The sequence below is a fragment of the Brassica napus genome, chromosome A6 (genome assembly GCF_020379485.1).
Source record: "Brassica napus cultivar Da-Ae chromosome A6, Da-Ae, whole genome shotgun sequence".
NCBI lineage: Eukaryota > Viridiplantae > Streptophyta > Magnoliopsida > Brassicales > Brassicaceae > Brassica > Brassica napus.
The window spans coordinates 5562719-5590612 of record NC_063439.1 but is presented as its reverse complement, the minus strand read 5'-3'; the positions used below and the strand labels follow the sequence as shown (position 1 = coordinate 5590612).

The 27894-nt window shown below is 37.7% G+C and overlaps 8 protein-coding genes across 14 annotated transcripts; 3 read left to right on the top strand and 5 right to left on the bottom strand.

Annotated features, from left to right (window-relative positions):
- The first annotated feature begins 316 nt into the window (after window positions 1–316).
- On the top strand, window positions 317–1879 carry LOC106346482 (sphinganine C4-monooxygenase 2-like). The gene is made up of 2 exons (XM_013785826.3): window positions 317–740; window positions 1092–1879. Exons 1-2 carry the CDS (start codon window positions 513–515, stop codon window positions 1647–1649), a joined length of 786 nt encoding a protein of 261 aa, XP_013641280.2. The 5' UTR covers window positions 317–512; the 3' UTR covers window positions 1650–1879.
- A 981-nt stretch (window positions 1880–2860) lies between these two features.
- Window positions 2861–4475, bottom strand: LOC106346484 (protein PHYTOCHROME KINASE SUBSTRATE 2-like). The gene has a single exon (XM_013785827.3). The coding sequence runs from the start codon at window positions 4242–4244 to the stop codon at window positions 2937–2939; it is 1308 nt and encodes a 435-aa protein (XP_013641281.2). The 5' UTR covers window positions 4245–4475; the 3' UTR covers window positions 2861–2936.
- Window positions 4476–4734: 259 nt separating this feature from the next.
- Window positions 4735–6760, top strand: LOC106346485 (membrane-embedded CAAX protease MroQ-like). 2 transcript variants are annotated; one of them, XM_013785828.3, is made up of 10 exons: window positions 4735–5022; window positions 5093–5181; window positions 5299–5406; window positions 5502–5584; window positions 5660–5793; window positions 5876–5925; window positions 6008–6100; window positions 6188–6279; window positions 6369–6475; window positions 6570–6760. In XM_013785828.3, exons 1-10 carry the CDS (start codon window positions 4807–4809, stop codon window positions 6612–6614), a joined length of 1017 nt encoding a protein of 338 aa, XP_013641282.2. In that variant the 5' UTR covers window positions 4735–4806; the 3' UTR covers window positions 6615–6760. The 2 variants fall into 2 exon arrangements, with proteins under 2 accessions (XP_013641282.2, XP_013641283.2); XM_013785829.3 differs by having other exon boundaries at window positions 4870–5022; window positions 5295–5406.
- Window positions 6761–6869: 109 nt separating this feature from the next.
- BNAA06G09040D lies at window positions 6870–9583 on the bottom strand. Its single transcript, XM_013785831.3, has 7 exons — window positions 8526–9583; window positions 8219–8290; window positions 7911–7978; window positions 7687–7837; window positions 7514–7597; window positions 7345–7434; window positions 6870–7125 (listed from the first exon to the last, which is right to left on the bottom strand). Exons 1-7 carry the CDS (start codon window positions 8736–8738, stop codon window positions 7036–7038), a joined length of 768 nt encoding a protein of 255 aa, XP_013641285.2. The 5' UTR covers window positions 8739–9583; the 3' UTR covers window positions 6870–7035.
- A 191-nt stretch (window positions 9584–9774) lies between these two features.
- On the bottom strand, window positions 9775–12675 carry LOC106346487 (probable apyrase 5). Of its 3 annotated transcripts, none has more exons than XM_013785833.3 (9): window positions 12511–12675; window positions 11721–12336; window positions 11483–11595; window positions 11279–11386; window positions 10946–10988; window positions 10677–10811; window positions 10470–10567; window positions 10178–10374; window positions 9775–10090 (listed from the first exon to the last, which is right to left on the bottom strand). In XM_013785833.3, exons 2-9 carry the CDS (start codon window positions 12316–12318, stop codon window positions 9964–9966), a joined length of 1419 nt encoding a protein of 472 aa, XP_013641287.2. In that variant the 5' UTR covers window positions 12319–12336; window positions 12511–12675; the 3' UTR covers window positions 9775–9963. The 3 variants fall into 3 exon arrangements, with proteins under 3 accessions (XP_013641287.2, XP_048638227.1, XP_022576435.2); XM_048782270.1 differs by lacking the exon at window positions 12511–12675 and adding an exon at window positions 12439–12505; XM_022720714.2 differs by lacking the exon at window positions 12511–12675 and having other exon boundaries at window positions 11721–12503.
- Window positions 12676–13045: 370 nt separating this feature from the next.
- On the bottom strand, window positions 13046–16294 carry LOC106346488 (probable apyrase 4). Its single transcript, XM_013785834.3, has 8 exons — window positions 15440–16294; window positions 15022–15134; window positions 14558–14665; window positions 14301–14343; window positions 13966–14154; window positions 13786–13883; window positions 13500–13696; window positions 13046–13423 (listed from the first exon to the last, which is right to left on the bottom strand). The coding sequence occupies exons 1-8, from the start codon at window positions 16032–16034 to the stop codon at window positions 13294–13296; spliced, it is 1473 nt and encodes a 490-aa protein (XP_013641288.2). The 5' UTR covers window positions 16035–16294; the 3' UTR covers window positions 13046–13293.
- A 6533-nt stretch (window positions 16295–22827) lies between these two features.
- Window positions 22828–23718, top strand: LOC106346489 (E3 ubiquitin-protein ligase MPSR1). Its single transcript, XM_022720713.2, has one exon. The coding sequence runs from the start codon at window positions 23032–23034 to the stop codon at window positions 23632–23634; it is 603 nt and encodes a 200-aa protein (XP_022576434.2). The 5' UTR covers window positions 22828–23031; the 3' UTR covers window positions 23635–23718.
- A 1376-nt stretch (window positions 23719–25094) lies between these two features.
- LOC106397640 lies at window positions 25095–26983 on the bottom strand. 4 transcript variants are annotated; one of them, XM_013838257.3, is made up of 3 exons: window positions 26720–26983; window positions 26205–26561; window positions 25159–26126 (listed from the first exon to the last, which is right to left on the bottom strand). In XM_013838257.3, exons 2-3 carry the CDS (start codon window positions 26470–26472, stop codon window positions 25375–25377), a joined length of 1020 nt encoding a protein of 339 aa, XP_013693711.2. In that variant the 5' UTR covers window positions 26473–26561; window positions 26720–26983; the 3' UTR covers window positions 25159–25374. The 4 variants fall into 4 exon arrangements, with proteins under 4 accessions (XP_048638223.1, XP_013693711.2, XP_013693712.2 ...); XM_013838258.3 differs by having other exon boundaries at window positions 26641–26911; XM_022703153.2 differs by lacking the exon at window positions 26720–26983 and having other exon boundaries at window positions 26205–26244; window positions 26319–26546.
- Between the last annotated feature and the right edge of the window lie 911 nt (window positions 26984–27894).

The following is a 27894-nucleotide window of genomic DNA, read 5'->3' as shown; positions in this document are numbered from 1 at the left end:
GAAACTGTAAGTACTAAATAAACTAAAATTAAAAAAAAAAAACAAATTATTACCACCCCACGAGACGAGGGCACGAGGGAGCCACCGAATTAGACAGAGAGGCAAGTCAATGATTATGTTCTTCTTTTAGACTTTTATACATAAATCAATATCGTATCTTATAATTTTAATCAGATTATTTATTAATATTAAGATGAGCGCGCATTAAACTCAAAACCAGTTGGCACCTTGACCATTCCTCTTGGGCCACGTGGACAATCCAGAATAGACGGGTCCCACAAATTGAAAAGTCATAATAATATTAGATCTTCCGAGTCTTCTTCCTTCGTCTTCCTTCCTCTCGACGCAGGCAGAAAGAAGAGAGATAAAGAAAAAACACCGTGCGGCGGACGAAGAAGATTCCTGAATCTCTTCGTGTTAGTTTTAGCTGGGAGGAATAATTAGCGAAGACTGATTCGGTTTTCTTCTTCAGGCGGTGTTATCGATTTGTTTAGGAGAACATATATACATAGATGACGATGGGTTTCGAGATTTCGGATGAGTTTCTGGGCACGTTCGTGCCGATTCTGGTGTATTGGGTGTATTCAGGGATGTACATTTGCTTAGGATCTTTGGAGAGGTATCGATTGCATTCCAAGGTGGACGAGGACGAGAAGAATCTCGTTACCAAATCCGCCGTCGTCAAGGGCGTTCTTCTTCAGCAGACTCTTCAGGCCATCATCTCCGTTATCCTCTTCAAGGTCTCTCTCTCTCTCTCTTTACCTGTGCCTCTCTTTAATGAAAGGTTGAAACTTTATGGATGGGTTAGGGATCTATTTATTGAATTGTCCAGAAGCTTATGAATCGTCGTTTTAGATGATCTGATGAATCAGAACTCAGATCTCTTGTTTCTTGCTGTTTTAGATTAAGATCGTTTTGTTATCATTTTTTTCTTTTGTTCATGACCTTGTGAATGATGTTTCTCTTTATTGGAAATACTATTTGAGGTTTATGATTCTCTTGTTATGGTACAATTTAGACATGTACATGTTCCTATATTAGCATTCTTTTTACCTGTTTTTTTACCTGCATTTTTTTTTTTTGGTCTTTAGATAACAGGAAGTGATGATCCAGATGCTTCCACGACGCAGCAATTCTCCCTTCTACTCCTCGCTAGGCAGTTAATCATCGCCATGTTCGTAATCGACACTTGGCAGTACTTCATTCACCGCTACATGCACATCAACAAGTTCTTATACAAGCACATCCATTCCCAACACCACCGCCTCATCGTGCCGTATTCGTATGGAGCTTTATACAACCATCCTTTAGAAGGCCTTCTCTTGGACACCATCGGCGGTGCTTTGTCTTTCCTCTTCTCCGGTATGTCCCCAAGAACGGCTATCTTTTTCTTCTCCTTCGCTACCATCAAGACGGTGGATGATCACTGTGGACTATGGCTCCCCGGGAACCCGTTTCACATCTTCTTCAGTAACAACTCTGCTTACCATGATGTTCATCATCAGCTCTATGGGAGTAAATACAATTTCTCGCAGCCGTTCTTTGTCTTGTGGGATAGGATTCTCGGTACTTACTTGCCTTATTCGCTTGAGAAGAGAGCCACTGGTGGATTTGAGACACGGCCTATCAAAGCGTCCAAAGATGAGTAACTTTTCTTTTTCTTTTTGGGGTTTCTTTATCACTGCTACGTTACTTCATCATTTGCTCGCTAGAGAACTACTGTAACCTCTCTGTGTACTTGTAACTGTGTACATACGATTCCAATCTCTCATTTTCCATCTGCGGATGTATGTCTCTGTGTAAGCTAGCACTAAAATTCATTTTGTAATATCCAAAACTTCAGATATTCTCTATTGAATCTGCTTACAGTTTCAGATTATGAGACTTGTCTCATTTATCTCCTTTATTAGTTAACTTCATACGCACACAGTCATTGCTTCTTGCTGTTGTTCTTCTTATCCCTTATACATGAATACTTGGTGACTTTTCTCTATCTGGTTGGTTTCATAGACCAATGAGGTGGTTGTTCAATAATTGATAAAATGTGGACCTTTGAAAACGATACAATACTTATCTTCAGGATCCAATAATACTTTAGGACAGGGTTGAATGTTTTCTTGACAAATCTGAGTTCATCTATGTATGCCAATCAAGTACCTTGTTGTGTTCACTGTGTTGGTTTAAAGATCAAAAGTTTGTTTCATGGTGAGATCTGAATCGTGGATTTGAACTTTAAGCTGTGTTACAATCAATCATCTTCCCAAAACCTAACATTCCCCATGAGTAGGTTACCGAGACATATCATCATCAATGATACAGTTAAGGTTTCTTGTCTTCTTCTTACTTTATCTCATTATCAACCACATGGTCTTGAGATGAGTTCTGGACCAGAAGATTCTGGATTGGCGTCTAAGACATGTTAGGTGAAATGGACACTGTCATTGATTAATTGAGACTCCTCATTATTGGCTCTTTTAGGCAAACTCGTACGGAGTTTCATTAAACCGTTAAATCTAAACCCCTAATCAGGTATATTTCTATTCTTGAGACGGGCACATGAAAATGAGGTGGACCATTGTGTGTTTGTGACCAGTCTCTGTGCTGCATTAAGACATGTCTCTTGAGTCAACAAAAGGCTATAGCTACACATTCAAAGGTCACATGGGATTGCATTCTTTGGTTATGTCTTTTTTTGCAGATTAGAAACAAGTGTCTAGTGTTCACATGGTGCAAGCGATAATTGATGAGTTCTTGGACTCATTTGTTGTCAGTAAAACTTGTGTGTATTTGATTTGAAGTTCTCTATTGATTGAAGATAAATGAGTTCTTGGATCACAAGACAATAAATTTAAATATGGTATTAACAAAACAAATCTTTTTTCACTCGATAAACATTACATGTAAAGAAAAAGGACCTCAGGTTTTTTAGGGCGTCACTAAATATACAGAAAAGGCGATTGCGTGCGAGAAACGGAACTACTGCTTGCTCTCCTCCTTGTCTCGATACTTGTTGGATTAGCTTCTGCAGGGAACCTTGGAACATAACTCGGTGTTCTGTTCATGTTTGTGTACGAATCACCTGAAACTCTGACAGCTTTATGACTCTTGCATCCCAACAATAAACCACCACCACTTCTCGGTTTCTGTCTATGAGGCTCGTTCTCTCGGTTTGATTTGGCGGTTATAGGGATTCGAGGAATCTGGAATGACCGGTGCTTGACAGGACTCGTAGCACATTCAGACATAACAGAGTAATCCGCAACACTAGCCGTTACTACACTCCAAGCTATGCTTACCTCACTTGGCGCATAACAATCCGGTGACTCTGCATCGCTGCTTTCTTGCCTCGCAAGATAGGGTTTGTTCTTCCCTGTTACACTCTCAATCTCAAAGAGATCTGAGCTTAAATCACTCACACTCCCATCTTCTCCTTCTTCTTCTTGCTTAGCAGAGGTTGAGTATTCCCATGGTAAGTTCTTTGAAATGATTCTCTTCTCAATAAGAGGAGATCCAAATATTTCAAGAGTCTTCCTCTGCTCTAACATTGCTTCTTGATGTTGCTTATGAAGCTTCATCTCCGCGCTTAGATCTCCAGAGAAACTCAATTGCGTCTTGATCTTCTTCAGACCAGAGGTTCTTCTCTTCTCGTCGACGTCGACGACATCCACTGCGTTCCAGTTAGAACAAACACCTTTGCAGCCAAGATTCAGGAGAAAGCTCTTCTTGTTACTCACCTTTTGGTTGCTAGTACTAGCATCCTTGTCCTGCAAGTAACTGTTGCAGCTAGGGCTGTTGTTGTGGTTCTTCTTTTTCTTGTTCTGAAGCAACAAGCTCTGGCTATTCCAGCTGGATTCAGACCGAAGACTCGGAGTTTCGGAGGATTTCTTGGAGCTTTTCTTCGGACCCGCGAAGATTCTCTCGATTGAAGGAGACACAAGTGAAGAACTGTGTTCGGAATCCATATCTCCGTTGAAGTACTTCTCAGCTCCAAACACACCAATCTCAATATCTTCAGAAGCTTTCTTGCTAACTCCAAGAACATCTTGATCCTCCTCTGGATTGGTGTCCATGTTCATACCAATCTTTAGATTCTTCTGCGTGAGAGCATCTTCCTTGCTTGTCAAGTAGGAGAAAGAAGTAGAAGAGGAAGAGAAAGGACCGTGGAGAGTGTTACTATTATTGCTCCTCGTGAAATCAGAAGATGTGTTTGGTGTTGAAGAAGAAGATGAGCTTAAAGTAACCATTTCTCTTTTTTTTCTTTTTTCTATTGTTATTTTGTATTACTATTTCTTGTGGATGATTTAGATTTGAGTATAAATAGAGGAAACATGATGAAGTTACTGGCTGTCTCTAAAGCTAAGTGTCATTTGTTCAATGGATGTGGGTCAACAACATTAACCATGACAATAGGGCCAATTTGCAAGTGATTTTGTACTAATGTTTGAAATAATATTAAGTATTCTTTTGTCTTGGTTATAAATTAAATTTGAATTTTTTATTAAATGAATAGAAAAATGAGTGGATATCATTCTCCTAAAGAACAAAATTACAAATTAGAAATCACGAGGGATGTATCTATTTCGCTACATACTGACAAAGAAAAAAGAAACATACTGACAAAGAAGCTTTGGAGTTGGTCGTGTAAGCGTTTGGGCCTATATTGACATAATGGGCTTAGGCCCATATTTACATACGGGTTTTTACTACCCGACTTATTTAATCGGACCTTATCCTCTTCCTGATCACTCTTACCAATCTTAGTTGCTTTGGTCGGAAAAAAACAAAAGTTTCGATCAAACAATTCAGATGGTTTCGCAGATGATCTCGTGTTTATCTAAATCTTCGTCTCTTTTCTGCATCTCCGGTTCCCGGAGTTTAATCCCGCCGAAGACTTACAACCGCGGCGGTTTGTGCCGGTTTTCTCCGGGGTTCGCTAGCCGCCGGTTATCTACGGTTTACCGTAGGAAATGGAGATCAGCGTGCATTTCCAACTCTGGGAAAGAAACTGGAGGAGAGGGAAAGGTAGCTATTTCTCCGACAAGCTTCCTGTCTGGTTTCAGAAAATATAATAAAAAGTTTGTTGCTTTGTTAGTTACAAGGAGAGTGGCGGATACTTGAGAGATGGGAAGTGCCATGGGAATGGCAAACAGTTTCGTTAACTTCGCTTGCTTGTGGTTTAAGGTACTCTCCCATCAAAACCTTACCTTTGATAAAAAAAAAAAACATACAACTCGACAAGTATGGTTGAGTATGAACAACAGATCATCATCTCAGTTTATTAACTATTATCCCAGGCAGTTTTGTGTTGACAGGGTTAACTGAGATGGTAGCCTTACCGTATCTAGGGATCGACGTTCAGAAGCTGAGCTTGGACGACAAGGCGGAGATCTTATTCCTGGATCAAGGGTATTTTTGCCAACAAGCTACTCTTTTGTTTTAAGATAATGTCAACATGAATATGCTTTTATGCTGAAGAACTTTATTTTTAAATACTTTTGTAGTTTAACAACTCTAGCAGTACTTGCTGTTATATTCACCGTTGCTAAAACATTCGAGCCGCTTCCTGAAGACATTTTGCGCTATGGTACTTTCCTTCTTCACTGTTTTCACTTTTTATTTGGCCTTTGATTTTTTTTTTTGTTTTTGTTTTGATATTCAGATTTGAAACAGCCCTTTAACTTGCAAAAAGGATGGCTGGTGTGGAGTGGGATAGGTCTGGTTGGAGCTGTTGGGGCTATTGCGTTAACAGGTGTTGCTTTATCCTTGTTTAGGACAGAGACACCAGAAAGAGAGGTTAGGAGAATTTTCACTATCATAGTTTCTTTCTTCTTTATGAAAATGTCTGATGGATAATTAATAGTAATGAGGTTTTCAGGTGGACTCTTTGATGAAGCTTCTCCCATTAATCGGATCCTCAAACATAAGGTATATTCCGCAAAAGAAACAGCATTTGCGATGTTGTATCAATACTAGAGTTTGATCACAGTTGCATGTAATGAGTGTGCAGCACGTTAAGCTTAGTGGGGATAACTGGAGTCCTTGCTCCACTTCTTGAGGAGACGGTGTTTCGCGGATTCTTCATGGTCTCTCTTACCAAATGGTAAAAAGGTCTTTGTCTTCTTGTCGTTTTGCTTCTGAACAAAAAAAAAAAAAGCTAACTACATTGTTTTGTTGCTCATTTTTTTAGGGTGCCGACTCCAATAGCGATCATCATCAGCTCAGCTGCGTTTGCGCTTGCGCACCTCACACCCGGTGAATTCCCGCAGCTGTTTATACTAGGTGAAAACACACAACTAAAAACAATAGCACTAGCATCTTTCTCGTGTTTATAAAACACCTCTCTGACTGCAAATTTTTCTCTGGTTTAGGATCGGTTTTGGGGTTATCGTATGCGCAAACCCGCAATCTTATTACCCCGATGGTCATACACGGTTTCTGGAACTCGGGAGTTATCTTGCTGCTCACTTTCCTTCAGGTAGAGAACACATTACTATGATGATCACTACAATGTTAAAAGAACAGATCAACTCTTTAAACTTATGTTTTGATTTGTCTTTTGTTTTTGTCAGGTCCAAGGGTATGACATTAAGGAACTGTTATTGCAGGGAAACTAGCTTTGCTCTTCCTTTCTGTCCGCAGTTAACATGTAAAAGCTTCTTGTACGATGCTCGATCTTAGTAAGTTTTGTTTGTATTCGACCAAAGAATTCAAAAATTGATGCAAGAGTTTGAGTATTGAGCAACAGAATGTCACTGAAAAGCTCAATGCTAAAATTACAAAAGAAAAGAAGCAAAAAAAAAATGACATTTACAGTTTGTACATTGCACAAGATCCGAAACTCTGAACTATACTTACACATAATGTTTATTAGATTCGTTTACTTAAGAAAAGAAGAAGCTCTGCACTAAGCTAGGACACTCCTTCCTTGAGCTTTTAACTTGTGATAAAGCCGATTCAGAAGGAACTTCATGTAGACCTAGTGGTTGTCTTGTAGTTAACAAAGTTTGAATTCAATAGTTTCCATCAAAAAGTTAATCAAGGCTCCATGGACAAGTAATTAATCATGGCTCTAGGCTGACGTGAGCTGAGCACCAATGCAAACCTGGTTGCCAAAGCCACTGCTTCCTGTTCAATCAATTTTTGTTTAAAGTAAACCATTGGCTCTGATTGGTAACTTTGCGGAATGGCAATGCGGTTCCGCAAGTATTTGCTAATCAACAAAAAAAAATTGGGAAATGGAAAAAAAAACATGATAACGCAAATTTACTTTTTTGCTTACCAAAAAAAAATCCTGTGTCGAAATGATAAGAAAAGTTTTGTTGCAAGTGTGTCTAAAAAGCTAACCTGTCTTTGCCTTCGCCGATGTAAGATACTAATGGCTGATGCCATGATGTAGCAAGGAAGAAGAAAAGTGGCAGCTCGGAGTAAGAAAAGCTACAAAGAGATTTTTAGTTTTGTGGTTTTGGAGTTGAAACTTGCATAGTCTACTATAGAAACTTGAGATTCAACTTACAGAAAGTATTGAAGAAGTGTCCTCATCTTCACCATCTGCATAATCTGGTATAGTCAATGCGCACCGTAATAGAAGAGTCATCAACTGCAAAAAAAAAAAAAAAAAGCAAGAAAGGGATGTTATTATAGAGTTTACAAGTCAGTAAATAATTGAAACTTGTGGAGAAGGCTTACAATTAGGGCAGATATGCGGAAAAATGCAGCAAGACTGGTATCAGGAGCTGTATGATCATCATACTCAGACTCTAAAATCTGACGTTCAGCTTCTGCTATTGCCATGAGGTGTGGATCATCTAAATCCAAACCTGAGATTGTCCATCCTCCACTACAAACAAACACATTATGTAGTCAGACCAATTATAAGACATATACAATAGTGTTATGAGACTGATCATTACCCAATGTCAATAGTAGTCTCTTCAGACCTGAGTGGAGGTGGAGGAGAGGTATATCCAGCTTGGTATGACTGGATAATACAAAGTTAAAAGGGCGTTAGATTTTAAACTTTACATAGTATCTTTCCAGTTAATGCATTAATTTTGAGTTGAATTCAGGTTTAAAAAAAAACTAAAGAAAAATAGTTGTAATCTGAATATATCTGCAATGTCCTATCTAATGTACCTAAGATTTATTTTCTGGTATAGATTCATCAGGTCTCAGTCTACTCCTCAAAGATAAAAACAGAGGAGAAAATCGTATAAAATACCTGATTACAAATCTCGCATATAGTGTTTCCCTTTTCATTGCACCAACGTTGAACACATTTTCTGTGAGCATACTGTTAAAAACCTACATTCTTTTTAGCTCTTTCATGGATAATCATAGTTTCATAGTAAGGTCTCTCCAACCCAAACTAATTCTCTCTAAAATAGCGTAATTCTATTATACAGTAATTTTTATAGAATATTTTTGCTCCAATGGATTATCTTATAATGGAGTTACTTATAGAAACAAAAGTAGGTTTAAGTTGGAGATGGTCTAAGAACATGAACAAAAGAAAGTGAACAAAGTACCTTGAGGCTGCCATTACAAGCACACGGGCTCTCGAGATTCATAATAGCGGATTCCTCCTGGCAAATACGACACTCCGCCGACCACATCTCCGTAGCAAAAGTATCTCCATCGTAGACATAAACTGCATTATCCTCCTTCACCGTGAGGCTAGACGGCTCCGCGAGAACTGGCCGCATCACTCGATCGACATATACCAACATGTGTTCACTCATATCTTAGTTTTTTTTACAACAAATAAACTGGACAAAAATCGGGAAAAGGTGTGTTTATAGCGTGAAGGGTAAGCTATCTCGTCCTTGATTTAAGAGCAGAAAAATCGGGAGGAAAGTTAGCAGAGACGCCAAGGACTTGTGGGGAAGACAGAATGTTTTATAAAGATTTTTCCCATGAAATAAGCAAATGGAGAACAGCTTTTTTTTATAGCAAGACATGGAGAAGGACAGAAAGAGAGATCACGATGTCTGAACGGCTCATAGACCTTAGTTTTTGTTTAATGAATCATTAACAGTATATATCACGATTTAGGTAGGAAATAGAGAATATACAAGAACATACATACAAATACAAGTTGTTTTATTCAAAGTAGAAAAAACTCAGTCAAATAACTCGAAGCATACATCATATAATCATTTTCTTATTTTAATCCGAAGATGAGTTCATAACAAAACCTTTCACTGTCATCATTTTATGTCTTTTCGATTTTATTTTGCTTGAACAAAATGCATTTTTAAAATATAATTTAGAACTTTTGTTTGATTAGCTATTTTTTACATTGTGTTCATCTTTTTTTCTTTTTATTTAAAAGTATACATGTTGAATATTATTTTAGTAGAATAATAATCTGTTGTTTCAGTAGTCTAGTAAACATTTTTAAATGATAGCTGTATTAGAATGGATAAGGTTAAAGGCAAGATACAAGTTCAACTCAACTACCAAGAATAAGTATTAGATGATTCATTAAAATAAGTAAAACATTTTTTGTTTTACTAAGTAACACTTGGTTTGAAGAATATTATAAAACTCGCATCTTTCTTTTTTAAAACATATTAACGTCCGTGACTGTAAATGTTCAGCTACAAACTTGTCGAGTATATTTATTGTATAGTCCTACTTGCATGTTTTGAAAATTATTGAATGTTTTGTTATAGAAATAGTCAAGTCTTCAATCAGGAAAGATTCAATAAGGTAAAGACATGGTCACGTCTACTATTTCTACATATTATAATCTGACACGGTCCACAAGGATGCTGAATGAAAACAGACGCTCTTAACGTAAAAGCTTTGAAAATCCCATACACAATTATAAGGAGTAGCTAAACTTATTTCACAAAAAGAAACAACAACAAACAGCTTAACGTTAAATACACATAACTTGCATGTTTTATTGGAACACATGAAAATATCTTACATAGTATTATGTATTTGATATACGTAACTTCAGCCAAGCATTTTTCTAGATCTACCATTGTAAGCAGAAATGGTTGTGTCAGTGTTTAGTATAAATGCTCCCAATGCCCAATCTAGTGCTATTCCTTTTTCTCCTGCTTTATTGGCAAACTCGATTCTGCACACAAAACAAACATAGTTTTTGATGATCAAAACCAGAATGATCTAACTGTTCTTGATGAGTTTGTGCAGTTACATATAGTACCTTTCATCATCAAGAGCAAAACCAAGGCTGTCGTGAAGCAATGAGATGATATATGCAGATGAGAAGCAATATCCATCCAAATATTTTTCTTTAGTTGTTGGGTACTTCTCTTTCAACTTCGACCATTCTTCTCCACAGAAACTCTTTCCAGCTGAAATCATTTCAGACAGCCAATCCTTCTCGTCCAACCCAAAGAACTGTTTCAGATAGAAACATAATGTCTTTATGTTCAAATATATTCTCCACAAATTTTGATGTGGACCAATATGAATTTAGGGGATAATATCATTACCTTGGAGGTGTGATAGAAATTTTCTGTAGCTAAAAACTTTCCTTGGAGATCAGGTGTGAATGTTGAGCCAATGGAACAATGCGCATAAGCACAATTCTCTGTACACAACAAAAAAAAACACAGACACGGCAAAGGTGAATCCGTAAGAGATGAAGAAGACAGTTGACACCGAGCAGCAATATGTAGCTATATATATAATGCTCTTACCCTTTCCGTCTTGCAACTTTACCAATGTAGCGGATCTACATGCTGAGTAATTACCAGCAGCTTGAACTGAGTTGTTGTCGTAAATGTATCCTTTTGGAGTACAAGGATCAGTAACTATTCCATCTTTGCTTGCAGCTGCAAAGGATTGAAACAATGTATTGAGTTTTGGGGGGGGGGGGGGGGGGGGGGGGGGGGGGGAAGAAGCTTACTTAACAAAATCTTCAAGTTCTGTAGACAACTCATCACTTTTAGGTTTATCAACAACTAACCTGAGTTCTGGAGTGATTTCAATATCTCTTCCTGTGCTTCATCCTGAAAAGGCAACAAAACTTTTAACTTTTTTTTTTGATATGCCATGTCGGTTGATTCGTTGGCCCTAGGAAAAACGCACTTATTGCTACAGAGTGCACTATCTCAAAAGCACTACACTGCCTGATCCGAGTTTGGAATACCTTCCGACTAATACCAGAGGTGGACCGATAAGCCCACGCCCACCAAGTAGTGATAACTTCTTGAAAATTAATAAAGGAAAGGATACTAATCCTTTTTCTTATAGATACCCTTATCAACAAGTTGTAATATTCTCGGCTCTCAGAAGCTACCTGTCCATAGTGGAGGAAGCTGTGACTGTAGATTTTGTAAGAAACGCCTCCATAGGATATCGTACGCGAGAACCCAGGAGGTGCAGTCTCACTTGACACAAATGTCACCTAAACAAATGCACAAACAATTATCATTGTTGACCATTTACCACACATATGATTGATGTCTCACTAATACCAAATCTGAGAGGGCAGAGAATAAACCTGAGCAGAAGCCCCACCGAGTTCAACGATCCCCGTTGTATGCAACGGATCACCTCCTAGAGAACCGAGTGCATAGTTCGCAACCACCCAAGCATACATCCCTTCATCAAATCCTGCATAAATTTTCCAATATATATCGATTAACTAAGCTAATATATTAAAAAAAAAACCTCAAAACATAGATCTAAACAATACCAACAACAACAGTTACACTCTCCTATATTCCAAAAACACTAACCGGAGATAACCGAAGCCCATTCGTCTTGAAACTTAAACCCAGAGGATCTAAGAACACATCTCGTAACTTCAAGAATCTGTTCCTGAACGCTAACATCAAGCAATCTCATTCCAGCCGTAGCCATCAACCTAATCTCACTCTTCTTCAACACATCTTTAGGAACTCTCCCTTTCGCGAACTCCACAAGCTCCTTCACCGACACGCTCGCTCCTTGCGGGTTATCAGCGTACGAAGACAAACCAGGACTCAGCTTCAAGCTTGCGTAGTTCTCCTCACCAAAGTCGAAAACCGGTTTACCAGATTCGAACCAGTACCGGAACACATGAGCTCGTGACCCGGAGCTCCCGGCGTCGATGACTACGCTGTAACGGAACGAGCTTCTCAGATTCCATCCGGAGAAGACAATCATATAAAGAACAAATAGAAACGCCAGCGTGATGGCGACGGAAAGGAAGAGGCCGAGGACTAGCAGGAGAATCGGTTTCGTGGGCTTTGACTCGGACTTAGTGGTGAAAACGTAGGTCGTCGAAGATTTGTGGTGGACAGGTAGCATCTGAACCCTGAGAGTATCCTTGATCTCCTTTATCTCCGGTTTCATTATTTTTTGTTTTCGAACCTGAAAACGGTAATGAGATTGTTTTGTAACAACGTTTAAAGTAGTCGTAACGAAAACTGATGAGCTGATAATGAGATCTTAGCGTATGCAAAAAAACGTAACGCAATAAGCATAATTCGTTTTTTTTCTTTTTCTTTTGTGAATACGACTTTTCTTCGTGCTAGATTTTATAACCTGAGTTAATTATAATCGGTGAGAAACCGGAGTTCGAAAACGGCCGTTTGAAGACAGCCGCCGATGAAGCTCGTCTCGTAGCTACTCTCAGTCTACAGTTTTTTTTTGTCGTAGTGGAGAAGAAGTTGGTCATTGGAGCTACTATTTAAAAACTCTCAAAAAGTACAACTAACATTACTTACTCAGGTCGGGTTAGCTTGTCGGGTCATTTAAAAAAAAAAACGTGAGTAAACACCGAACCGCATACGTCTACATTCACACGTGGTCCAGATCTATTTCTAACGAACAAATGCCTATTTCCATTTTGGCTTTATTTACAGGAAATACCTATGGACAAACTCTGGTATAGAGGAAATATCTATTACAACTTACAAGATAGGGCATGAATGGACGATATTAGTTATCACGTTTCATTGATTACAGTAACACATCAAGATTATTTGTAGACACTTATCTGCAGAGTACTGATTCACCATTTTTCTTCATGTGTTTAGTTATGAATCTGTTCACAGATGTGTTTTTAGTGAGATCTACCTTGAAAGGAAATGAGTTGTCATTTATGTAAAAAATGTTGAAAACTCATACAATACATTGAAAAAAACCTCCCACTCTGAATCAACTTGGTTTCCAATATTTTAACATGTACCTAACTTAAAAAGAGAACAATGAAGACTTGTAATGTTAAAAGACGAGTAAACGTGAATACAAATATATGATTATCATTTACTTTTGAAACAATATTTTTCATTGTAACTAATATCATATATTTTGTATTTGGCTACGTTACTCAAGAAGAATTTTTCTAGATTTACCACTGTTATCAGAAATGGCTGTTGCAGTGTTTAGTATAAACGCTCCTAATGCCCAATCTAGTGGTATGCCTTTCTCTCCTGCTTCACTTGCAAACTCGACTCTGCAGACAAAAAAACATAACATAGTTTATTTAACGAAACCCAAAGCCAAAATAATTGTGTAGTAAGTTTTTTAACCTTTGATCATCAAGAGCAACACCAAGACTGTCGTGAAGCATTGAGACTATATATGCTGATGAGAAACAATACCGAAGCAAACTCTCGTCTTTGAATGTTGGATGCTTCACTTTCAACTTCGACCAATCATCTCCACAAAAACTCTCTCCAGCTGAAATCATTGCAGATAGCCAATCTTTTTCTCTCAACCCAAAAAACTGATTCAGCCAAGAAAAATATTATCAACATTAAATAAATCTCCACAAACACAGATAAAATATTGACGTTCACAAACAATTGTATATACCTTTGAGGTGTGGAAGAAATTCTCTGTAGCCAAAAAACTTCCTCGAAGATTAGGTGTGAATGTTGATCCAATAGAGCAATGCTTATAATGACATTTCTCTGTACTCAAAAGTAAACTCGTTAGATATAAAGAAAACTGACACGAGGAATGATATTCAGCTGTGCCAATAACGCTCTTTACCTTTTCCTTCCTGTAAGATGTTGAATGCAGCTGATCGGCACTTTGAGAAATTACCAGCAGCTTGAAGTGAGTCTGTAAATTTGCTTTCTTCAGGTAAGACTATTCCTTCCACAGTAGAGTTTTTGTCGAGGATGTATCCTTTTGGAGTACAAGGATCAGTCACTATTCCTTTTTCTGTAGAGTTTGCAGCTGCAATGATTCAAACACTGTATGAACTTAGAGGGGGAAAGAAGCCTATTTCAATATGCCTAAATTCAAAGCTGCAACTATTAACTCTACAAAAATTTCAAGTGCAGTCAACCAGTGATTACTTTACAGAATTATCAACAACCAACCTAAGCTGTTGAGTGACTCCCATAGTTTTTCATGAGCTGCATCCTACAAGGCAACACAAGTTAACAGCACCGTCAACATTCAAATTTCAAAAGGGATAAAATCATTTGTTTAATGTTGCATGTTCTACAAGAGGAAATGTATACTCTTAGATCAACAAGCAGCAAACAGGGACACAGTTACATACTGTTCCCAAACACAAAACTCTAAAAAGGATGTAAAGTGCTCAAAAGACAAACGGTCTGCTCTAAGAAGTTACCTGTCCAAGGTTGAGGAAGCTGTGGCTGTAGATTCTGTATGAAACGTTACCATAAGTTATCGTACGCAAGAACTCAGAAGGCACATGCTCACTTGACACAAATGTCACCTAAACGAATGCACAAAACAGTCATAGCTTACGATCAATTACTCTTTCGGTTTCATTAAGTTAGATGTTTTAGAAAGAAAAAAAATAATTTCATAAGGATAGACTTTTTGTATTTTCTATGGAAAAATTGTGATCTTTAAAAAATTTAATTGATTATATTAAATTACTATCTGTTAAAAATTATTGAAAATTAAAAACTACAGAAAATAATATATTCATTATAGTGATCTAATGTGTTTTATTATATGTAAAAAAACACTAACAAAAATCTATCTTTATGAAACGGAGAGAATATCTTACAACACAGTTGTTCTCTATTCTAAGTCTAACAAATCTGAAGGGAAGGAGACCAAAACCTGAGTAGAAGCCCCACCAAGTTCAACAATCCCCGTTGTTTGCAACGGATCACCTCCTAGAGAACCAAGTGCATGATTCGCAACAACCCAAGCATATATACCTTCATCAGATCCTACAAAAAAAAATATTCCCAGCATCAGCACTTATTCAAACAAGTCCAATACTAATAACAACAACATCTCAACCAAACACTCGAACAGTGCAGCATATTGTCAATGACACTGATCAATCTAGCTCTAATCTTAAGCATCAAAACCAGAACCAGTCAGCTCTGGTGGTAAAGGGGTCGCGGCTGTAACTTCCACCACCGGGATTCCATTCGTGCTGGGAGAGACTATTTACAAGGTTTAGGTTCCCTTCAAATAAGTGAAAAACACCCTTTTTTTTTTTTTTAATCTTAAGCATCAAAACACTAACCGGAGATAACCGAGGCCAATTCGTCACGGAACTTAAACCCAGAAGATCTAAGAACTCTTCTGGCAACTTCAAGAATCCGTTCCTGAACACTAACGTCAAGCAACCTCATCCCAGCGGTAGCCATCAACCTAATCTCACACTCCTTCAACTTCCCCTTGGGAACTCTACCTTTCGCGAACTCCACAAGCTCCGCCACCGACACGCTCGCTCCCTCCGGATCACCAGCGTACGAAGACAAACCAGGACTCAGCTTCAAGCTAGCGTAACCGTCATCTCCGATAAAATCGAAAACCGGGTTTCCGGAGTCAATCCGGTACCCGAACACGTGGACTCGGGTCCCCGAGCTCCCGCCGTCGATCACGACGCTGTAACGGAGCGAAACTCTCCGATTCCTCCCGGAGAGTAAAAATGTATAGCAAACGAAGAATATAATTAAAGCGATTGCGGCTGAACCGACGGTTATGAGGATAATCGATTTCTTCGGTTTACACTTGGATTTGGCGAGCGATGGTCGTTGGCCAGGTTGAGTATGAAGGCGGAGAGGATCCATATCGGATTTGATTTTCAACCTGGAACGAGCATGAGGTCGTTGCATCAAGGTTTACGGAACCGCCACGAGATCGGACGATGAATCATGAGATCTGGACGTGATGGTTGAAGAAAGACCCAAGAAGTTTGGAAACACACACGATAGCGATTTTTGGATTTTCGAAGATTTTTCTTATTATTGTAGATTCGAGTTTGGCAATCGGAGATCGATAGGGCCGTTGAAGATCGCCGCCGATGCCCTTCGTCTCCGTTTTCGAACTGTGAGAGAAGAAAAAAATGGTCAGTGGGGCGCCTTTTTTATGAAAATTTACACTTTGGGATTAGGTGAGCCTTTAGAAAATCATTACACCTTTTTTTATCACCCAATCAGTTTTTTTTTCCTTAGGAAAAACTTAGAATTGGAAAAGAAATTAGAAACCTTTATAACATTAACTTTTAAAATATCTAAAACTTTTAAATGATTGTAAAATGTATTAGATTGTTTAATAATATAAATATTAAGTGCATATGCTAAAATAAATTTCACTTTCTTAAATTAAGATTTACAGTTAATTAAAAACTACTAAATATAATTATATACAAAGAAATATTTTCACCACAAATATGAAAATTATTCAAAGAATATAAATTATAAACATAAAAGTTTTAGTCCAAGAAGTAGATTTTTTTTTGGATAACACACTTGTTAATATCAAGTTTTGAACATAACTTAATTAAGAAGGATTCGATTTCCTCACCCATTGGAAATTAGAGAAACATCACACACACTCTCATTCATTAAAATATAGGAACAGACAGAAGCGTTGGAAACTACATGTTTGAGGAACAAAATCATCCCAGCACTTTAATCCCAATGAATAAGTAGGAGACATAAGAGACAAAGAATCATAGATTAGATTAGTTGAAGATCTTCAAATTGGAGTAAAGCCAAAATTGTTTTTCTTTCGCTATGCTACGTATAGGATGAGCACGTTCTATACATTTCTAAATTGTTTTCAGAAAAACCTTCCAGTATCCAAATATATTTTCCCTCCCTCACGAGTCATGCAAGATAAATGTATGGTTCACTTTTAAGTAGACAATGTAAAGTTTTACTAAAATAACAGTTTCATTTTTTAACCAACTAGATATGCGATTTTGAAATTGTTTCACATGGTGTAAGTTTATTTCCAAGAAATATATATATAAATCAAACCTGAAGCAGTCGTCCAAAAGTCGACATACAAACTGGACTCAACCAAAATTATCTAGATCACATGTTTACAAACTAGCTTCGTATCAACTACCCATCCGGTGTGTTCCGCTAGCTTACTCGAAACTACCAAGTACCGTTCTCAACTGTCGACTCAATATACATATATATGTTGAGTCGACCGTCGACAAACATCGTTCTCTGTGACGTACACTCAAAATATATATATATTATTTTTGACTAAAGATTTACATTCAATATATTTCTTCCCAGATTTTATGATTAATTAAGCATATTAGAAATATCCCTAAGAAATATTTTAAGTTTAATATTGTTTACTCTTCAATTGGATCGACTTCCCACCATGGACAAGTACTGCTGTCATTTACAGTAAATCACTAAAAACAATGACCAGAATCATCGGTAAACACGTATCAACGGGAAGTCGGTTGGTAGTGGTTTGATCTCATTATAGTTCCTCGTGCATTTTGATAAACTTTATATGTTCGGCATGTTGCTTTCTTTTCTTTAAGGGTTTTAATTGTATTAGGACAAAATTAATTGTATGACACGTTTAACGCTGATCGTGGCCAGATCCTCAGTTACTAATTAATTATGATCAACACTTTTGAGTCTTTGACCCTTTCTTACAAAGCATTCATTAGCGAATTATTAAATGTTAGTATGTACATTAGTAGCTAGATATATATACCTGTGAATTGTTTGAACTTGGTTCGCATGTGCTTGATATTGTTCCTTTCCAACTTTTTATTAAGTAGCATACTAGAAATGAATTTTGTTATAATATTGTACATTGTTAAATATATAAATAGCGGCAATTGCATGCATAATGAAAGGGATACATGTTTTTTTTTTTTAAATAGCTCGTTCCTAATTTATACCAAGAGATATATTATGTTACAAACCTAAATATTTTTGCATTCTTTTTCAAAACAATAATAAGATGATTAAAGATAGAACGTGCGAGAATTTTAATAGATCATGACGGCACTAATAAACACCTAATTAATGAAAATGTATTAAGAGCATCTCCGTCCCCACTCCATAATTTACTGCAAAATGGAGTGGAAAATAGAATAGTGAAGTAACAAAAAAGTGATTACTCTATAAATGGAGAGATTTTTTATTTTTTGTTCATACTCCATTTTCCACTCCATTTTTGGAGTAAATTATGGAGTGGGAAAGGAGAAGCTATTTGTCTTTATTAATTTGAAGCCAAAATGTTTCATGTGTGCATTATTACAAAAACGAAGAGTACACAAAATGGGAGTAAAAAGTTGGTTTACCCTCAAGTTTCTAATGTTTTCATGTTACCTCCTCAAGCTGCAGACTTTGATTTCTTCTACTTAGCTCTTCAGATACGTACTCTGCTTTATCTCAAGTCTATGCCAAGATAGTACGTTAGCTTACCTAGATCTGACATCTCGAACTTCTTAGACATCTCCTCCTTGAATTGCCTAATCACCTTAAGCGAAGTTCCTGTCACAAATAGATCATCAACGTAGATGGCTATGATCAAGACGTCTCCTCCTTGAGTCTTGCAGTACACTAATGGTTCCTTCGTGCACTTCTCAAATCTCATCTCCTTGAGAACCTGATCAAGTTTCACACTCCATGCTCTGGGTGCCTGGCGTAACACATGCAACGTCTTGTGTAACACACAAACTCGATCATCTTCTCCTTTCTTCTCAGAACCAGTCGATCTATCTACAAGCTCCCATATCTTGTTTCTTGTGATAGACTCCAACTCGTCTTCCATAGCTTCAACCCAATCTTCTTCACAAGATAGGTTGAACTCATCTGAGGCAATCTCTCCTCCTCTATCAGTGCATCCTAGATTGAACACATCTGAGGCAACCTCTCCTCCTCTATCGGTGCAACCTAGATTGAACATAGCTGAGGCACGCTCTCCTCCTCTATCGGTATGAAATCTTTTGAACCGATAGAATGCCTCACCATTATCTGCTGGCGTTGGTGGTGCACTTATTCCACACAAATCTCCAAGCAATAATCCTAATGGCTTTGATGTACAAACCATGGCCTTAGTCGGGAATGAATCTCTGATTTGCTTCCCTGCGAAACATGTGTCACACACGCCTTCTTCGTGTGTTACACTTGGGAATGAGTGTATCGTTTGCTTCCTTGTGAGACATGTGTCACACACGCCTTCTTCGTGTGTTACACTCTGCATTCCTACGACCATCTCCTTTCTTACCATGTTCATCACTCCATTGCATATATGTCCTTGTCGAGCATGCCACCTCCATGTAGCATCATCGTCCCTGACATGTAAACATTCCGGGTAGCTTATCTCCATAGGGGTCTTGTAGAGACGGTTTGGAGATCTTGTCACACGAACTAGCAACCTTCCATGCGAATCTGTGAGCGTTAAGTAGACATCTTTCATGTTAACCTCACATCCGTTCTCTGTTGCTTGCCCAAGACTCAATATATTGTGCTTCAGATCGGGTATGTAGTATATGTCCTTGAGTGCCTTCTTCTCTCCAGTCTTGCACACAAAAGTAACCACACCCTTTCCTACAATGCCAACACACGATCCATCACCAAACTTCACCTTCCCTTTGGTGTTGAGATTCAAACTCGAAAAGAACTCCTTATTCCCTGTCATGTGATTGCTCGCTCCATTATCCAAATACCAGACACTTGTATCGCCTTTGTTGATATCAAGATTCTTCGGAATCACCTTATCTTCGTTCAAAAATACCACCTCGTGTACATAGAGTGCATCGGCCTCTTCTGTCTCGTTTAGGTTGGTTTCTTGATCCTTCTCTGACTTCTCGGGACAGACAGTTGCGTAGTGACCAGGCTTGTCACATCTCCAACATATCAGCTTTGAGCGATTCTTTTCCGAGTTGTTATCTTCGGTGTGTGACGCACGGTTTTGGTTGTGTGACCTACCTCGACCTCTGCCTCTACCGTTCCGTCCTCTTCCTCTACCACGGGAATTCTCATAGCCCCTCTGACTATGCTCTTCATTGTTCGAAAACATCAGCTTCCCTTGGTCTTCTTTCTGAGTTTCTTCTCCTACACGCTCCTCGTACGCCTTAAGCCTTCCAACTATGTCTTCAAACCCCGTCGAGTTGAGATCTAGGACTTGCTCAAGTGATGCTACGATCTGGATATACTTGTGTCTTGGAAGACCCTTCAAGAACTTCTTGACCATCTTGGATTCTTCTATGTTTTCTCCCAATGAGGTTGCTTTGGATGATAGGCCCGATATCTTCCCCGCGAAGTCATCGACCGTATCTGCATCATCCATCTTCAACCTATCAAACTCTGTCATCAACGTCTGAAGTCTCGCCTCCCTTACACGATCAGCTCCTAGGTGTCGTGACTTGATGGCGTTCTAGATCTCTTTTGATGCGGTTTGTTCTCCCACCTGGAGAATCAAAGTCTCTGGAACAGATTGAAACAAAAGAGCTATCGCAACATCGTTCTTCTTTTGATCATCTGAACCGGGTTCGATTGTGTCCCACACTTCATGAACACGTAGTAGAACCTTCATCCTCATCGACCAAACTGTGTAGTTTGTCGATGACAACATCGGACATTGGATGGATGTAGATCCAAAGTCCTTCGTGCGTGGAGCCCTAGTCACGTCAGCCATCTTGCCGTCGCGATCTCTTGTTCACAAGCACCAGGATCTTAAGCTACAACTTAAGCTTAGATCGAGTCTCCAACCTGAGGCTCTGATACCAATTCAGATCTCTTAGAAACACAAAGAGTTATAAGAACAACTTTTCTTATTAGCTTTAGAAACTACTCAAAACTAAAGCTCTCAATATGTTTCACTTAGATCATATGGAACACCTCTCCATTAGACCTATATTTATATGAAAGACAATTCCCTTTAACATGTGGGATATGGAAAACACAAACCTAACCTAAATAGAAACTTCCTTTTCCTATTTCTAGGTTTCCTTATTGTGTTTATCTTAACATATTAAACATCTAATAATATGTTAAGTTTCCACAAACTTGGAATTATCCAACAATCTCAAGTTCATCACTGTTTTTTACAAATATGTACCCCATGAAATTCTAATTTTGATGTTAATATAAGTCAGAAATAAACAGCCAAAGTTCATTTGTTTTGAAAACATTTGCGTAGTGGGCAGGTTACAATGATGGTTCGCATCCATCAAACTGCAATCCCGACAGTGAATTTGACTCTATATATAATTTTCCTTTTTTTCTGAATGTGTGGTGTAACTATAGGAATCATACCAGACGAGGGATTCTATGATCTTCGAGAGTTAAAAGACGCGAAAAAGATGCCATTGGGTTTACTCCAGGCAATCGAATGTAACAAATATTCGGAGCTTAATAATCAACTTCACCAGATCTGCCTTTGCATCGATACATCAGGAACTGAGTTTATTCAATTATGACCATATTTGAGTGATTTGTTGTATTATTTTCTAATTTATCTTCTCTTTCCAAACTCCAAATTCATGTGGAGAGTACAATGGAGTAATGTTTTACATGCTACTTAATTTACTTAAAATTTGATAGGATGAGCTATGATATAATAATTGTATGCCTATAAATTACGGTATTATATTCTAAAGCAATATATGTTTCATGAAACCTAATTCAGATTACAGAACAACTTTTGACAGTTAATTGTCAAAAGAGAGCTACCTCCTGAACCGGTCTCTATAGTTTTATAAAATTGTAAGCGTTGAAAGTTAATGAGATGATCCGGATGTTGGTATTATACTCTCTTTTGACAGTTACCTACTTCCTGCTCCTCCAATTTCAGGTATTCGGACTCTCCACTTGGAAATTGCCTCTTGCTTCAGTGACAAACGGTTTAAAGGACGCATCTGAGAAAAGGGTCCAAAATTGTGAAGGAACACAAAGGACGATAACATGGAAGAAGAATAGAGTAAGAAGAACGATACCATTTACTCACTATTCGAATTGGAAAGAGGGCACAAGGTTTTAGACGAGTTCCAAGACACTGAACTGAAGTAAAGAGATAAAAGTCAACGCAACCATGCAAGATACCAATTCGAGAAGTATCGAAAGTCAAACAGCTGTGCAGAGATATGAAACTTTAGTACATATATTAAACACTTATAGAAAATGGAAAATTGGGAAATTTATGGGCAAATTTTAAAATAGCACTTTTAAAAATAATCTAAAAATATCTAAATACTGTATTATTTTTTCAAAATAAGACTAATTTGATTTAAGAAAAAAGCCAAGTTACTTTAATTCTTAAATTCTATTACATTTTCACTTTTAAATTACCAAGCCACAAACACAAATCATTAAAACTCGAAATCCAAATATAAACTTTTTTTGAGTAAATGTTATTATTATATTTTGAGTTGATTATAAAGTGGCTTAGAGAGTAAAAAATTCTTTAATTATATATTAGTTTTGTCATAAGATATGATTTAGTGATATGTAAAAGTATTCCTCTAAGTTTTATTATTCCCAGCGAATTTATGTTGACCAAACTTGCAACGTAGATGAGAGCCGTTGTAAAAATATCTAGTCTTTGTTTCGTGTCCCTGTAATGAAATTGGATAAGATTTGGGATAAAAAAATATATTAAATATTTAAACACTGACTGATTGAACAAAAGTGGTTTCTAGATTCTTCTGTAACCTTCGTATATTTCCTTTTTGCCAGCTTCCTCGTGAACACGGTAAAACCTTTCGCTAACATATATAAATCTCCTAGCCTTTCTTCGTCTGTTTGCATCTAAATTTTTTCAACTTCCTTCTCTTTCGTCTTCTTCTCAGTTAAGGATCCTTCGTTTCACTCTTACGATCTTTGTTTAGGTGTTTACGTGATGTCTTCGGAGGCGGAGGAGTTTGCAGAGTTTTCGGCTTTGTTCGAGAGGATGATCCGACGAGGCGAAGGTCTCTCTCGATTCTTACCTCTGATCTTAGCTCTAGCCGGTGAAGCCGACGAGGATACCGATCAGACGGCGACACACAGAGAGATCGTCATCGATCCGGTGAACAGGAGAGTGGTGATGATCAGATCAGCTTTAGGGGAGTTCTTGAACGGCGACTTTTCGGAGAAACAAGGGAGGTCGCCGGCGTCGAAATCGTCGGTGGAGAGCTTGCCACGTGTCGTGATCGGGAAATATGAGGAGGAGAGAAGAGGCTCGTGTCCGATCTGTCTCGACGAGTGGTCGGAAGGTGACGTGGCGGCGGAGATGCCGTGTAAGCACAGGTTCCACTCGAAGTGCGTGGAGGAGTGGCTAGGGAGACAGGCCACGTGTCCGCTGTGTAGGTACGAGATGCCTGTTGAAGAAGTGGAGGAAGAGAAGAAAGTAGGGGTTTGGATTGGGTTCTCTGTTGGTGCCGGCGGAAGGAGAAACGGAGAAGAAGACGGAGGAGGAAGAAGCGAGGGTGGCTCGAACACTCGAGATGAAACAGAGGCTTAGGTTTTAGTTTTAGAAAGGAACTTGTGTATATTCTTTTCGTTTTTTTATGTCTTTCCAATTTCAATAAAATGATTGGTTGATGAACTTGAATATCCAAGCGTATGATTCGTTTCAAGAAACTTGATTCATTGCGACAAAGAAACAAAACAAAACAGAGATTGCATTCAATGTATAGGCTTAGATGTTGGTTGCTTTTCTTGGGAAGCATCATTATTGGGGTTCTTAGAATCAAGTTACTATTTCTTAATTTTTAACTAAAAAGTTAAAAAACTGTTTTTTAAATTAATACTAATGATGCTCTAAGAAGATTCTTTGATATGTTTCCAGCATTAAAACCGTAGCTTGTAGGCTTTGTTCCTTGCGATTCTTTAAACGTTGAGCTATCCACAGCTCTTCACCGCTTCACGCCATTCACTTTATAATCCTCATCCAAGACAGATCCCACAACGCAACCCCCCATAACAATGATTATAAGTTCTTCCGTTGAATTTACAGAAGCTGCAGGCTTTGTTCCTTGCTTTTAAAGTAATTAAATTTGACTGAAGGATTCTCTCTAGGATTAATGATGTTGAGCTTGAGCCTCCCTTTGGATTTAGGGAACACTGAGATCCTTGTTGTGGTACTGTTAGTTGGAATAACATAACAGTACTTTTAGTTTCCTCAATATAACAGTAATCTAAATTACTATTTTGTCTATCTAGTTGACTTTGCTCCACCTTTCATTTTCACATTTATTTTCATTTTTCCAATAATTTATTTTGAACAACTAATTTTATCCTAACTTGATTATAGTATAGTGTTTACAAAAGAGAGATATTTTTTTTACGATATTAGAGAAAAAAACTACTCCCTCCGTTTCATAATAGATGAAGTTTTAGTACTTTGCACACATATTAAGAAATTATATTTTCTAAACATAAAATCATTAAAATATAATTTTAAACTAATTTATTTAATTATAAATAAAAATAATAAAAACACAATTGGTTACACAGTTTTTGATAAAGTTAAAATTACATAGATATGTGAAAACATCATCTATTATGAAACAAAAATAATCACCTAAAACATCATCTATATTGAAACAGATGGAGTATTAAGTTTATTCAAGTCACAAAATAACATTTTCATTCATGAAATCAATTACTTTGTTTATGGTTTTGATGTTCCTCATTCTGCACCATATGAAAGGTAATTTTAATCTTCATCAGTTAATTTATCAAAATTTATTTCGCTACAATTGTTGACAAAAAAAAATCCACTACAATTTAACAATCTCTTGCGGTCGGTATACACAGCAATAGAGTTGGATGCTGGTCCGGAAAGGGGAGGAGTGTGATTTTACCGGTCAATTCCTCGGAAAATGTGGCAATGACGAACCCAATATGTGCGTAAAAAGGATGAACACATATGCACATGTCGATATGATTTGCTAGGAAACTGTAACCACCACAGTCGAGTTTACCCAGCTGTCTAAATATATTGGTTTGGCAAAATCCTACACAGCTGTGCATACAAACCGTATTAAAGAAACTTAACGATTGGATAATAAACCGGTTAATTAAGATGGTCGCCACTAGCCAGCAAGTAGATGATTACAAGAAACAAAACAATCAAAGCTCTAAACAAATTTGCTTACAGTTCTCCAAAATGAATACTTTACAATCCTTTTGTGATGATACTTGTCAAAAGGTCAAAGAATCAACCTTTTGATTTCTCTGCTTCTTTTGCCAGCTACCATTAAACCTTCTCTTTCCCTCTAGAATGCACAAACGAAACTTGATTAGTAAAATTTTCCATAAATGAGCCCCTTCTCTTGACTTTTCTCGGAGAATCTTTGCTCGAGCTTCCTCTCAACGAGAGGCTTTTCCTCATCCTGTTCCTGTTTATCATTATCATGGTGTTTCTAGGCGGCACATTAACAGCACTTTCAACACAGTCACCAACTTGAGCACAGGCCCACTGTCTTGTAGATGATGGCCCATCTTCACAAAACGGTTTAAGCCTAAACACAACGTTGTGTGACTTGTCCTGCTCTCCTTCCTGTTTGGTGCATACTGGACAAGGTGGATCATTCCGGTGAGCCTTTGGAGTTGATTGGTCAAGACATTCAGCGTGAAAGACGTGTTGACACGGAAGCACTCCTGTGACTGGCATGTCTTGGTTTCTTACGATGGACCGTGAACCACAAGGAGGTTTCTGCGAGATGTATCTGTTACACAAACCGCATACAAATGTACTTGAAGCTGCTCGTTGCGCTTTGGTAGAGTTATGATTATCCCAAGCAAGAACAACATCCATAGAATCAATGCTGCTTGTTCTCCCGCTGCTCCAACTGCAAGCATCCGCAGAGTCAGATGTTGTTCCTCTAGCATTACCAGAATGTATAGGATGAACCGGTTTAGACAAGAAAAATCGCCGGTTTGAGAAGTTGCGGTTAGGTTCAGAGTCACCAATGTCAGAACAAGACGGTAGTTGCTTAAGAGCTTGATCTGCAGAGATAAATTAGAAGCAAAAAGTTAACAAAAAAGATACACATAACGTGAGTTTTAGTGAAGCAAAAAACGAACCTCTTCTTGTAGCAGACTCAAAATCATTCCAATGAAGAGTCTGAGAAAGGTTGGGAGTAGGAAGAAGATTAGCGTTTGATGATGTGGAAGAAGAAGAACCATATAAGCTAATACCATCGGTTAAGCCAGGGACATCCCATCTCGATGAAGGTGGGGAGAAACTTGTATTAGTCCTCCAATAAGGCTCATGAGCGCCAAAAGAAACGTCACGACTTGCAGAAGAATCTGACTTATCTGATTTGGCAGCCACACAACAGAGCGAACCCATCTTAACCAAACGCCTCTAACTCCATAAACTAAGAGACTGTTTTATGCTGACTCAGATTTTTGTTTCTTGTCCTTTAGCTTAGCACAGCTCTGAAATCAAATAGCACCAAAAGTTTCAAACTTTCAATCATCAAAACAAAAACTCTAACAGAGAATGAATCTACCAAACCTTGCAATCTCTCAATCATCCTAGGACTAGTAAAGATCTGGTCTTTAGTATTCGAGTGACAGTAAATAAAAGGGCTTACTGCTTCGAAACTCGGAGAGACATATCTGGAAAGAAGACCACTGTTGTCGGAAGAAAATGAGGCTACTTGCCGCGAATTCGATCGAAAAAACCCTGATTCTTGGAAAGGGGGAGATTTTTGATACTGCTTCTTCTTTACTGTACTGTTTGTAACTTTTTAGTTTTACCTTTTTTTTTGTTTTATCTATTTAAATTCAATTATGAAGCAAATGTTAAAATGAAATAAAAGTCTCCCAGCTGTATATATAGCAAATCAGTAATTAATGTGATTCAAAAGTTGAATGCATTTTGGTTGACATAGGAAAATTCGGAATGTAATTAATTTTTGGAGGAAAAAATGAATTCGTTGGCGTTTTAGTCAAGGAAAAATTAATACTTCTTCTACATTTAAATACGCATATGGTATTGAAATAACATATTCTTATAATTATCGAGGGACATGCATGCATTTCAAATGGTCAGCCAATTTTCTGACTGGAATTGATGAAATAAGGATAAGAGAGATTCACATTGCAGCTTGTTTGATTCTCTTTGACTAAAAAAAATTAGGTAAATTAGGCCTAGCTTTAGTCTCTCTCGATATTTTGAACAGCCACTTTTACATTATTTCTCAGCCGGTTATATATTTTGAAGATATTTGGACGAGACTACCTATATGTAGTATGTGTGATGTTTATGTTCTGTAAATGCATTACTATAATCTTTTAAAATTTTATAAAAGCTTTCGTATAACAACATACACTTTATAAGTTTTTTTTTTTCTGAGAAAGGGTTTACACTTTATACGTTTATAAGATGTTTAAAGAAAACTTATAAGTTGATATTTAAAAAAAAAAGATTCAAAATTTAAGGAATTATTTAGATGGTTTCAAGAAAATATTTAAGTGTTTAAGAGACTAAAAAAGCCGTCAACTTGATGAATAGTAAGGAATGAACATTTTTTTTACCCCAGAACAATAATTGAGATGTCGAATATTTAGCAAATTGTGAAAGACCACAACAAGTACTACACATCTCTCTAACTACCTTTACACCAAAAAAACCACAAGAAGTAGTAAGTAACCTCTCTCTAACTCTCTGAAAGTCCGTCTCGATACATGCATAGGCTGCTTCAGAAAGTATGATGGGGCCTGTTGCCTGTATGGAGTGAACGTCGATTCCATTACGTGACGTTGA

Coding starts and splice junctions, on each gene's coding strand:
- LOC106346482 (XM_013785826.3), top strand. CDS start 513: ATGACGATGGGTTTCGAGATTTCGGATGAGTTTCTGGGCACGTTCGTG. Junction 741..1,091: donor TCTCCGTTATCCTCTTCAAG/GTCTCTCTCTCT, acceptor TTTGGTCTTTAG/ATAACAGGAAGTGATGATCC.
- LOC106346484 (XM_013785827.3), bottom strand. CDS start 4,244: ATGGTTACTTTAAGCTCATCTTCTTCTTCAACACCAAACACATCTTCT.
- LOC106346485 (XM_013785828.3), top strand. CDS start 4,807: ATGGTTTCGCAGATGATCTCGTGTTTATCTAAATCTTCGTCTCTTTTC. Junction 5,023..5,092: donor AAACTGGAGGAGAGGGAAAG/GTAGCTATTTCT, acceptor TTGCTTTGTTAG/TTACAAGGAGAGTGGCGGAT. Junction 5,585..5,659: donor TGAAGACATTTTGCGCTATG/GTACTTTCCTTC, acceptor TTTGATATTCAG/ATTTGAAACAGCCCTTTAAC.
- BNAA06G09040D (XM_013785831.3), bottom strand. CDS start 8,738: ATGAGTGAACACATGTTGGTATATGTCGATCGAGTGATGCGGCCAGTT. Junction 8,291..8,525: donor CTTGTAATGGCAGCCTCAAG/GTACTTTGTTCA, acceptor GGTTTTTAACAG/TATGCTCACAGAAAATGTGT. Junction 7,598..7,686: donor TCCGCATATCTGCCCTAATT/GTAAGCCTTCTC, acceptor TTTTTTTTGCAG/TTGATGACTCTTCTATTACG.
- LOC106346487 (XM_013785833.3), bottom strand. CDS start 12,318: ATGAAACCGGAGATAAAGGAGATCAAGGATACTCTCAGGGTTCAGATG. Junction 10,989..11,278: donor GCTTCCTCCACTATGGACAG/GTAGCTTCTGAG, acceptor TTGCCTTTTCAG/GATGAAGCACAGGAAGAGAT. Junction 10,091..10,177: donor TTTGCTCTTGATGATGAAAG/GTACTATATGTA, acceptor TTTTGTGTGCAG/AATCGAGTTTGCCAATAAAG.
- LOC106346488 (XM_013785834.3), bottom strand. CDS start 16,034: ATGCAACGACCTCATGCTCGTTCCAGGTTGAAAATCAAATCCGATATG. Junction 14,344..14,557: donor GCTTCCTCAACCTTGGACAG/GTAACTTCTTAG, acceptor GTTGCCTTGTAG/GATGCAGCTCATGAAAAACT. Junction 13,424..13,499: donor GTTGCTCTTGATGATCAAAG/GTTAAAAAACTT, acceptor TTTTGTCTGCAG/AGTCGAGTTTGCAAGTGAAG.
- LOC106346489 (XM_022720713.2), top strand. CDS start 23,032: ATGTCTTCGGAGGCGGAGGAGTTTGCAGAGTTTTCGGCTTTGTTCGAG.
- LOC106397640 (XM_013838257.3), bottom strand. CDS start 26,472: ATGGGTTCGCTCTGTTGTGTGGCTGCCAAATCAGATAAGTCAGATTCT. Junction 26,127..26,204: donor TGAGTCTGCTACAAGAAGAG/GTTCGTTTTTTG, acceptor TTATCTCTGCAG/ATCAAGCTCTTAAGCAACTA.